The sequence below is a fragment of the Microcaecilia unicolor genome, chromosome 12 (assembly GCF_901765095.1).
Source record: "Microcaecilia unicolor chromosome 12, aMicUni1.1, whole genome shotgun sequence".
Taxonomy (NCBI): Eukaryota; Metazoa; Chordata; class Amphibia; order Gymnophiona; family Siphonopidae; genus Microcaecilia; species Microcaecilia unicolor.
The window spans coordinates 18,294,861-18,305,426 of record NC_044042.1 but is presented as its reverse complement, the minus strand read 5'-3'; the positions used below and the strand labels follow the sequence as shown (position 1 = coordinate 18,305,426).

At 46.5% G+C, this 10,566-nt stretch overlaps 1 protein-coding gene across 1 annotated transcript; it reads left to right on the top strand.

The window, feature by feature from the left end:
- The first annotated feature begins 5,765 nt into the window (after positions 1 to 5,765).
- LOC115481764 (potassium voltage-gated channel subfamily A member 2) lies at positions 5,766 to 7,262 on the top strand. The gene has a single exon (XM_030221143.1). It carries the CDS (start codon positions 5,766 to 5,768, stop codon positions 7,260 to 7,262), a length of 1,497 nt encoding a protein of 498 aa, XP_030077003.1.
- Positions 7,263 to 10,566: the final 3,304 nt, after the last annotated feature.

Genomic DNA, 10,566 nt, shown 5'->3' with positions numbered 1-10,566 from the left:
ACTTGATTCTTCCAAAGCAAGGTTGAGAGAAGGGCTGTCAGAAGGGTCAGATGAAACGGGCGACTGCCTAGGGTTCCAATGCACCTCATCAGAGGGTGGGGTGCCGATGCTCCATGTTGGAAGGGAACAGGGTGGCCAGCCAGTGAAGATGATTCTAGGAGGATGTGGTGGCAGGGGACAGCATTCGGGATCAGTGGCTGCTGTGTAGAGGGAACTGCTGCTGGGAACGAGCCACGTTCTTCCCACTGACAGCGAGCGCCTGAGAGCTCTCCTTGGCTCATAGGCATTCGCTCCATCCAAGGACTCCCCTGCCAACTAGGACTTTGGAGGAGGGACCCACCCTGGCTGAGTCATATTGGCAAGATGATCTGTGAGAGAAGGTTACATTGCAACCACGTATGGTGAACCCTTTTCTGTGGCAAAAAGGGGATTCTCCAGTTTCCAAAGCCATCAGTCCAACACGTTACATGACAGCTAAATTCACTACAGTGAAAACGACCTGCTTCTTTTATCAGTTATGTTTAACCATGTAATGACACAAAACAATTTATTGGTGTTTTGCAGGCTCAGCTGTCAAATGTTTGGGCAAGATTGATCTGTTAAGAGGGTTCTTGGTGGGAGAGTTACCATCATTTCTGCAGCCCAGATAATCCTTAGTGCATAACGCTGCTGACCAAAACCTCCCGAATAATGCTTGGGAAGTGCCTGCTAATCACAAAATTAGCTGTGAGATGCCTTAGCATGCCCTGCGGTAAGGCCTTTTTGCTGCAGAAATCATGCGTTAGTGCTGACCGAAGCTTAGTAAAAGGACCTCATTGTTTGTCCCTTAATGCACATTAAACAGCAATAATGCATTAGATTACTGCAGAAAACATAATAATGAGATGCAAAGCATGCAAAAGGTTAGGGTGGCGGACTCTGGTCCTGGGGAACTGTGGAACTGAGTTCGATTCCCACTTCAGGCACAGGCAGCTCCTTGTGACTCTGGGCAAGTCACTTAACCCTCCATTGCCCCATGTAAGCCGCATTGAGCCTGCCATGAGTGGGAAAGCGCGGGGTACAAATGTAACAAAAATAAAATAGATACTATTGGAGATTCTACATGGAATGTTGCTACTATTGGAGATTCTACATGGAATGTTGCTATTCCTTAGTAGCAACATTCCATGTAGAAGGCTGCGCAGGCTTCTGTGAGTCTGACGTCCTGCACGTATGTGCAGGACGTCAGACTCACAGAAGCAGAAGCCTGCGCGGCCACATTGGTGATCTGCAAGGGCTGACTTCTACATGGAATGTTGCTAGTGGAATAGCAACATTCCATGTAGAATCTCAATTAGTAGCAACAGTGGAATAGTGGCCTAGTGGTTAGGGTGGTGGACTTTGGTCCTGGGGAACTAAGTTCAATTCCCACTTCAGGCATAGGCAGCTCCTTGTGACTCTGGCCAAGTCACTTAACCTTCCATTGCCCCATGTAAGCTGCATTGAGCCTGCCATGAGTGGGAAAGCGCAGGGTACAAATGTAACAAAAATAAAATTATTATGTAACTCCAATAATGCATTTTATAAAAGAAGATTGCAGCTCTGTTCGTGCTCCATGCAACAGCCACCCCCAAACAAGCCTACAGCCACCCTAACATATTGGGGGGGGGGGGGGGGGGAGGGTAATTTCATAAGTGGTATTTTACATATATATATTGTGTCATATATGTGCGAAAATGTACCCTCTTGCAGCCAAGTTCAATACCCTGTATCTGATAATCTTACTAACATTCCATTTTTTTTTCTCAGGGCTTTTTAAAAACGCTTTTCACAGGTTTTAAATAACGCGTGGGCTGTTGTGTTTTGCATTTTATGTGGCATGTTTTTCCTCAAATACTCCCTCCCCAAAATATATTCTCCAGTTGCAAATACTAAATGCTTTCCTATTTTATCACAAAAGATCTGTATTTAGTGCTGAAAAAGCACGGGGTGGGGAGAAGGAGGAGGAGGAGGCTTCATTTGAAAGTTTTCCAGGGCTGTAAATCCTGGGCTCGTGGCTGCCATGCCCTCTTTGCTGGCTCCAGCAGTGTCTCCTTTAAGCTGGCTCTCCCAGGGTAAGGAGCGAAGCCCCCGCGCGCTTCTTCGGCGCAGGGGCATCTTTATGTATGCATGGCATGCCCGACTGCAGAACCAATTGCGAACCTCAGCCTCATCACCCTTCAGCAAGACATTTACCACTAGCTGGGGGACCAAAACAAAAATGGAGGCTTCATATTCCGAATAGGGTAAACTGAGATTGGCAATATTCTATGCATACATTATTATTATTTTTTTTTTTCTGCTTGCATGGTCTTAAGGGTGCCAACGCAAATCACGCTGCAGGATGGCTGGCAGAAAAGCTTGCTTCTTTAGCATGCCACTGAAACGGATTGCATGAATAAAATCCACAGGCTGAGAGTGCATGAAATCTTGAAATAGCATGTTACAGGAGGAGAGACAGGTGGAGAAGAGAACGTTTAAGATTTGGGTTTGTTTTTTTTTTAAAGCTAGGGCACAGCTGATACAAGTCACCCTTTAACCACCTTTTCTATCCGTCTTAAACTAAACAAAGCCCGTGCAAATGTTTCCCCAGCATGTTATCAGAAACCTGCTGGTCTGTAACTAGTGCTATAAAAATAATATTTTAAAGAGGGATGTTGCTTATTCAGCTGCAAGTGCGGGTGATAATTTATGTGACGGAATGTGGGTTTTCTTTTCTTTTTTTCTCTCTCTCTCTCCAGTAATGTGTATATACCATAGTTGTAATATCAAGGGTACATTTATTTATTCGGGAGAGCAGGTTTTTACCAAATCCTTTTGAAGGAAGAGAGAAGCAGATAACCGTCCAATTTGCAGCTCGTTACAAAGGGTTAAATCAAATGTAGCATTTCTGTTCTGCAAACGTCCCTGGGATTGTACTATTCTTTCAACTTGTAGCGTGTAGACGGGGGGGAGGAGTAGAAACCGGCTGATATTCTGGATTTGAAAGCAGAGGTAAATCTACACTCAGCCTTTAGCGGGGGGTGATGGAGAATGAAAACGTTTTTTAAACGTCCAAGGTGCAGGCAGAAATGCCGATCTTTTATTAGAAGAACTTTACGGTAATATTTAATGTACCTCCTGCCGGAAAGCACCATGTACTGTACTTGTGCAGTCTTTGCAGAGAGCAGGGGAGAGGGGGGGGGGGGGGGATTCTGCTTGCAATCCAGCACTGCTGGTGGGGGGAGGTCAGGGACATTCCTTGTAGAAGGGGCTGAGATGTGAACATCCCCTGCCTGATCTAACGAAGGTGGAAACATTAAAAGTCAGAGGGGTGCAATGAGGCTTCTAGTCTTGGCCTTTTTTCACTTTGTATAAAGAAACTGACATTTTGTGCAATAGTGGGTTTCTTTTATAGGGGGGGGGGAGGGGTAGAAGGGCAAGAGAGAAAGGAGGAGGGGTGAATAGTTTATTTCTGCTACATTGAGCTTCTAGGTAAATTGGTCTAACACCGGGAAGTGTGTGTGTATCTGGGGGGGGGGGGGGGGGGGGGGGGGTGGTCTCCTCCTGTTTTTTATATCCTCCTCCTAACTCTGCTGTTCAGCCATTGCAGAAGGTTCTTGGAGCAGGGGATTACGAACTGCAGCTCCTTCTGGAACCCTGCAACGATTGGCTGTAAACCTGACCTGTAGGTGTCACTGTTGCGCAATGACACCCTCCCCCACCCCCACTCCCACTCCCCTCTCGGGCTCTGAAGGCTCCCTCGGCAGCGAGCAAAGCATTCATTCCCAACCCCAGCCAGCCCAAGGAATACAAAACCTGATCTGGGGGAGCCCCTTAGCCACCTACCTCGGAGTTTTTGTTCCGATTTCTTTCACTGGCAGCCTGCTGCTCGCTGGATCCCCTAGACAGCTCATTTGTTATGCGGAATCAGCTAGAACATGCGTTCCCCTTTTCGTCTCCTGTGCCCTGGTGTGTGACCCCCCTGAGGATTTCTGCCAGACTGAGCTGCGTGTTTTTTGTTCTGGAGGAGGAAAGGCACCAGCCTCATTTTTACAGTACATCAGGCAGGGGGTGCTTTCGTTCTGCAGTGGTGTGTGTGTGTGTGTGTGAGAGAGAGAGAGATGCTTTTAGCTGGTCTGCAGAGGCTTGTGCAGTGAAGTGGTCTTGCGGTGCAGAGGACGGCGAGGACTTCTGAAAGAAAGCCACACATGCAATCGAAAAAAACCCAAGCACACGGGGGGTGCTGCTGGCCCTGCTGCTGCTAAGCTTTTGCAGATGCTGCTCTAGGTACCACGTCTACCTTGCTGCTGTGTTTTTTTCCCCCTCCCCAGGTAGTAGCGTCACACACCTTCCCGAGGACACTGGGGACGACGGGTTCTGCTGAGCTCAGCATCTTCCAAACAGATGCTCACCGTCCCTTCAAGTGAAGAAGCTGCGGGGACCAAGCCAAGGCTTTTCCCTTTCCAGATCTGCACTGACCCCCCACCTTCTCATCTCCTCGAACTGCGGTCTCCCTTCCTCTTAAAGATGACTCACCATTATGTTGTAACTTTGTGAAGATAGGAAGTTATGGGATGCCTGACAGCTTACTTTAATGTCTAGGATTCCCTGCAATCATGAACCTGGGTGTTGGCAATTACTAAGAAACGCCTCATACAAGGTAATGCATGTCCTTATTCTTGATCAGAATTGTGGCTGATAGCCTAGGATCTGCCTCTCCTCCCTACCCCCCCCCCCCCCCAAACACCTCTGCAATTTTTACTTCCCTCCCATTTAGTCCTGCCATGATAGCAGCAAGCCTGTGACTTACAAGCAGGGACTGCGGCTCCCTCTGCAAGTGGGCACAAATGCACCCTTGTGCCCAATCTGCTGTACCATGGTGGCTGGGGCTTGCTTCCTTCTCTCGACGTTCCCGGTCTCGGCAGACCAAGGAGCTGGGCTCGGGATTCATAGCCTGTCTGCTGGATGACAGCACACAGTTGGCATACTGTCAGGCCAGCCCTGGCAATGCTTCTGAATACAGCTAGCTAGATACCCGGGCACACCAAGAAGCTGGCTGCTACAACGCTCTATTATTATAAAAACAATTTTGCATAGTCACATGTGACTGTAGTGGCAAGTGGTTTCTGAAGAAAGCCCACGCATGACAAACAGTCCTGTAGTCAGTTGCTCCATGGAGCTTCAGTTTGTTCAAACCAGGACTTGTTAGGAACGGTGGGTGATAAAAGCAAGGCCATCCTACTTCCCTTAGCCCTGTCCATGGTATCTATCAGTACTGCAGAGCTCCTGTGATCAGTTAGCCCTTGTTAACACTAGACTAGCCGAAGGATCTTGAGGTATTTCCTGTTAAAGCAACTACATTGTTTTTATATTGCCAATGTTTAGACATTGTTTCCAATGAAGAGAATTGTTGTATGTAACTTTAATGCTTCCTTGATAGTAAAGTAGTCAGTAGACTAAAAAGCTTTCAGTACGTTGAAGGAACAATTCTTTTTCTGTCTTCAAAGACGTTCATCATTGCCTGTTCCTGTGCACCCTAAATCCACCCCCTTCACAAAACTATACAGGTTTAGGAAGAGAAAGCATATTTGTCGAAGGAGTCTAATACAAGCATTTTCTGTGTTTCTTTCTTTTCAGTAAAGGACATTTTGCAGACTTTTAAGAAAGCCACCCAAGACTTGGGTGTTTTTTCCAAGCAACCCAAGTGAAACTCTCATCGAGCAAGATCACTGGATCTTTGGGAGGTTTGCATTTCTATCCTAGCTATGACAGTTGCAACTGGAGAGCCCACAGACGATACATCAGCTTTTCCGGGACACCCTCAGGATACCTATGACCCCGAGACAGACCATGAGTGCTGTGAGAGAGTAGTCATCAACATTTCAGGGCTGCGTTTTGAGACACAGCTCAAAACTTTGGCACAGTTTCCAGAAACCTTACTGGGAGATCCTAAAAAGAGGATGAGGTACTTTGATCCTTTGAGAAATGAGTATTTTTTTGACAGAAATCGACCCAGCTTTGATGCTATTCTATACTACTACCAGTCTGGTGGGCGACTGAGGAGGCCTGTCAATGTAACTTTAGATATTTTCTCAGAAGAAATCAGGTTTTATGAACTTGGGGAAGAAGCTATGGAAATGTTTAGGGATGATGAAGGCTTTATTAAAGAAGAGGAGCGACCTTTGCCCGACAACGAGTTTCAGAGACAAGTGTGGCTTCTCTTTGAGTATCCTGAGAGCAGTGGGCCAGCCAGGATTATAGCTATCATCTCCGTCATGGTGATTCTGATATCCATCGTAAGCTTTTGCCTTGAAACATTACCCGTATTTCGGAATGAGAATGAAAATGCCCTTGTAAGTAGTGTTAACTTCCAGCCATACGCCAACAGCACTATGAGATACCAGTCTTCAACTTTTACAGACCCTTTCTTCATAGTGGAGACCCTGTGCATCATTTGGTTCTCTTTTGAGTTCCTGGTTAGGTTTTTTGCCTGTCCCAGCAAAGCTGGCTTCTTTACCAACTTAATGAACATTATTGACATTGTGGCTATTATTCCATACTTCATCACACTAGGGACTGAACTAGCTGAGAAGCCTGAGGATGGTCAACAAGGTCAACAGGCAATGTCTCTGGCCATCCTCAGAGTTATCCGGTTGGTAAGGGTCTTTAGAATTTTCAAGCTCTCCAGGCACTCCAAAGGGCTTCAGATCTTAGGCCAGACACTGAAAGCCAGCATGAGAGAACTGGGGCTCCTGATTTTTTTTCTGTTCATTGGCGTTATCCTGTTTTCGAGTGCTGTCTATTTTGCAGAAGCAGATGAGAAATTCTCTCAGTTTCCCAGCATCCCAGATGCCTTTTGGTGGGCAGTGGTTTCTATGACAACAGTTGGCTATGGGGACATGGTTCCCACAACCATAGGTGGAAAGATAGTGGGCTCCCTTTGTGCTATTGCAGGTGTATTAACAATTGCCTTACCAGTGCCGGTCATAGTCTCCAATTTTAACTATTTCTATCACCGGGAGACAGAGGGAGAGGAGCAAGCCCAGTACTTGCAAGTGACTAGCTGTCCAAAGATCCCCTCTTCCCCCGATCTCAAGAAAAGCCGAAGTGCCTCCACACTGAGCAAATCAGATTACATGGAGATTCAGGAAGGAGTCAATAATAGCAACGATGACTTCAGAGAGGAGAACCTGAAGACGGTCAACTGCACCCTTGCCAACACAAACTATGTTAATATCACCAAAATGTTAACTGATGTCTGAGTGGAACCTATAAGCAAATCGTAAGCTCGAACGGAGCAACCACAGATGTACGCCTGTCATCACAATCTGCAATCTTGTTTCTGCCTCGCAGTGTGTTGGTTTCTGCATGGAAAGCAATAGAGGTGGGACCAACTGCCCCCTCCTGCCCAACCTTCTTGCTATTTACAAATAATCTGATACCGAGATCAGAAATACCTATCTACTACTTCCAGGAAAACATCTGCTGCAGGCTTTTTTGTGTGTTTTTGAGATTCCAAAAATGATGCAGTGTAGAGAGATCTGTCAAGGAAAGCCATGCTACCACACAAATCAACCCAGGAACTAATGATTGGATATTGGAGAAATCTTAAGAGTACCATGGACAGCAGCATCTGTACTACAGCAAGTCGAGCTGTTCAAATCTATACAACACATGGAGGAAACGAACATCCTGCTTTTAAAGCTTAACTAAAGGAGTTGTGTATATTTTAATCCCCCCACAAAATGATGCATTTTTGCATGGAAATTATTTTTGGTTCCAAACTCAAGGTTCAGATATTGGTTTGAAAGGGAATTTGAGGCGAACGTCGTTATCAAATGTTGTGGTTTCATAACTCAGAATGCCGTAAAGCTTTCTCTTCCTGCAGAATGCCAGCAGGGGATCCAGGTGATGAGGGGAAATGGACATTCAGGGTGAGGCCCTTCAATTTTGCAGGCTATAGGGGAATTTGCTTTGGGCTAGGGAGAGATGAAGGTGCTCATTTTCAAAGCACATAGACTTACAAAGTTACATGGTTGCCTATGAGACTTAAAAATGAGCCTCTTAGTCATCTATCCTGGCTAGATTCAGAGTCACCAAAGACATGTCACTGCCACCACATCAATGACTTGAAAGCACCATCTATCTTGAAACAGCAATAGTGCTGGGGGGGGGGGGTGTTATAAGCTTTATATTGCATTGACATTTATCTGCAGAATATAATGCTGCATGGATACCTGTTGCATGAGTCTTAATGCTTAATGCATACAACATATATATATATATATATAAATACATATAGACACATATATTTTCTTAGTGTCCATGTATATAGTGTCTGTATTCATTTATGGGGATCAAGTAGATGATTTCCTTATAGGAATGAGTAGCTTGGATCAGGGAGAGACACACACTGATTGTAAACTCCAGCTTCTAGTGATGTCACGGTGGCAGACAGGTTATCTGCCAGTCGTACCCAGTACCTTTGCGTATATCACGTGTTTACTAAAAGTTGCTAGTTAATCTGTCTGATCAAAAGTACTTATTGCTAACCAGAGAAGCATAAAAAACCAGAGTCGAAATGAAGAATTTCTTTCTCTTATTTGGAATCAAATGTGACTCTGGTTAGATTTCAGTCCAACAGTCAGACTTTGAAATGTGTATATGCGTGTGAAGAAATGCATTCCCGTCAAGGTATTATGTACATGTGTGTGTTCAGTGGGCTTGTACATGTGGCAGAAAACTCACAAGGGAGCGGTTTCCCTTCCAAAAAGGGACGCAAGGAAGGGGAAACCCCGCAGATGCAGGACGTTTTCTGACATTTTCCCCCCTGGCTCTGTTAATAGTGGCCCTTGACCTTATCAGGCTGAGTTCATTTGCTAAAGGGTTTGACTTTATCTTACACCTTTGTTCAGTAGTAGTTCAAGGTGAGTTACGTTCAGGTACACGAGGTATTTCTCTGTCCCCGGAAGGCCTAAAGTGTAACGGGCAAGTTTTCTAAAGCACCTTTGGACTGATATTTAAAACCATTTAACCGGCCAGGAACGGCTCCTGACCAGTTAAATGGCACTTAGCTGGCCGTCTGTCAGTATTCAGTGTGAGATAGCTGGCTATCTGCCGCTGAATATTGCCAGTTAATGCCTAGCGGATAACCGGCTACCCACTGATATTCAGCGCATGACCGGCTAAGTTTGGAGGCCAAATTAGGCCACTGAAATACAAGGAATTCGTTGCCAGAGAATATGGTAAAGGTGGTTAGCTTAGCAGAGTTTAAAAAAGGTTTGGGCGGCTTCCTAAAGAAAAAGTCCATAGACCATTATTAAATGGACGGGGGAAAATCCATTATTTCTGGGATAAGCAGTATAGAATGTTTTGTACTTTTTTGGGATCTTGCCAGGTATTTGTGACCTGGATTGGCCACTGTTGGAAACAGGATGCTGGGCTTGATGGACCTTTGGTCTTTCCCAGTATGGCAATACTTATGTACTTATAAGGCCTGTCTTTGACTGGTTTAAACTTAGCCAGCTAGAACTGAGTATCAGCTTGGCCAGTTAAATTTAAATCGGCCAAAAAACACCTGGATATTCAATGCTGGTCACCAGAAATGGCTCGGCATTGAACATTCAGGCTGGTTACTGACCACGAGAGGCAGCCCAGCTACTCCTGCGGTCTGAATATTGGGCCTATTAAGTTTTTGCATTTCCAGCACCTCAGCACAAATTGATGCATGGTAAGTGCAAAGCAGACTTTGGCAGGAGGGGGGTCCAGAGCCCGAGGTGAGGGGGCAACATTTTAGCCCCCCCCGGCGCCCGCCGACCCCCACGCCATTGCCGACCCCCCCTCCCACCTGCCACCACCACCAGCAACTTTGACCCCCCCCGCCGATGACCCTCTCAACCCCCTCTCCCGCCGCCAATCTTCACCGGCGTCACCTACCTTTGCTGGTGGGGGACCCCAATCCCCACCAGCCGAGGTCCTCTTCTTCCGGCGCAAGGCTTCGTTCTGTTTCTGAGTCTGATGTCCTGCGGGACAGACTCAGAAACAGCACGAAGCCTTGCGCCAGAAGAAGAGGACCTCGGCTGGCTGGGGTAGGGGTCCCCCGCCAGCAAAGGTAGCCCACGGTGACGGCGGGGGAGGGTTGGCGGCAGGAGGGGGGGTCGAGAAGGTCATCGGCAGGGGGGTCCAGGGCCAAATCTATGGGGGCCCAGGCCCCCGTGGCCCCATGTAGCTACGCCACTGGTGCAAAGGCTTCATGATAATATGTTGGGGGACGTGCTCAAGATGTCATCTGTATCGAAATGTTTATAGCGCACTGTAAACCTGGTTGGTATTAGTGCAGAAGCACTGAGGAGGAGATTCTATACATGGCACCTAAGAAATCGGCATGGAAATTAATGCCGACTAAGCGTATTCTATATGTGGTGCCTAGATTTTTGCGCGGTATATAGAATACACTTAGTTATTATCTCAGGGCCTCCATTTACACCAACAAAAATGTGGTGTAAATCCCGGCAGACAAATTTAGGCGCACTGGGCCTTGTTCTATAACTACCAGGGGCGTAGCCA

What these genes read in the sequence shown, in the direction of transcription:
- LOC115481764 (XM_030221143.1), top strand. Translation starts at nt 5,766, where the DNA reads ATGACAGTTGCAACTGGAGAGCCCACAGACGATACATCAGCTTTTCCG.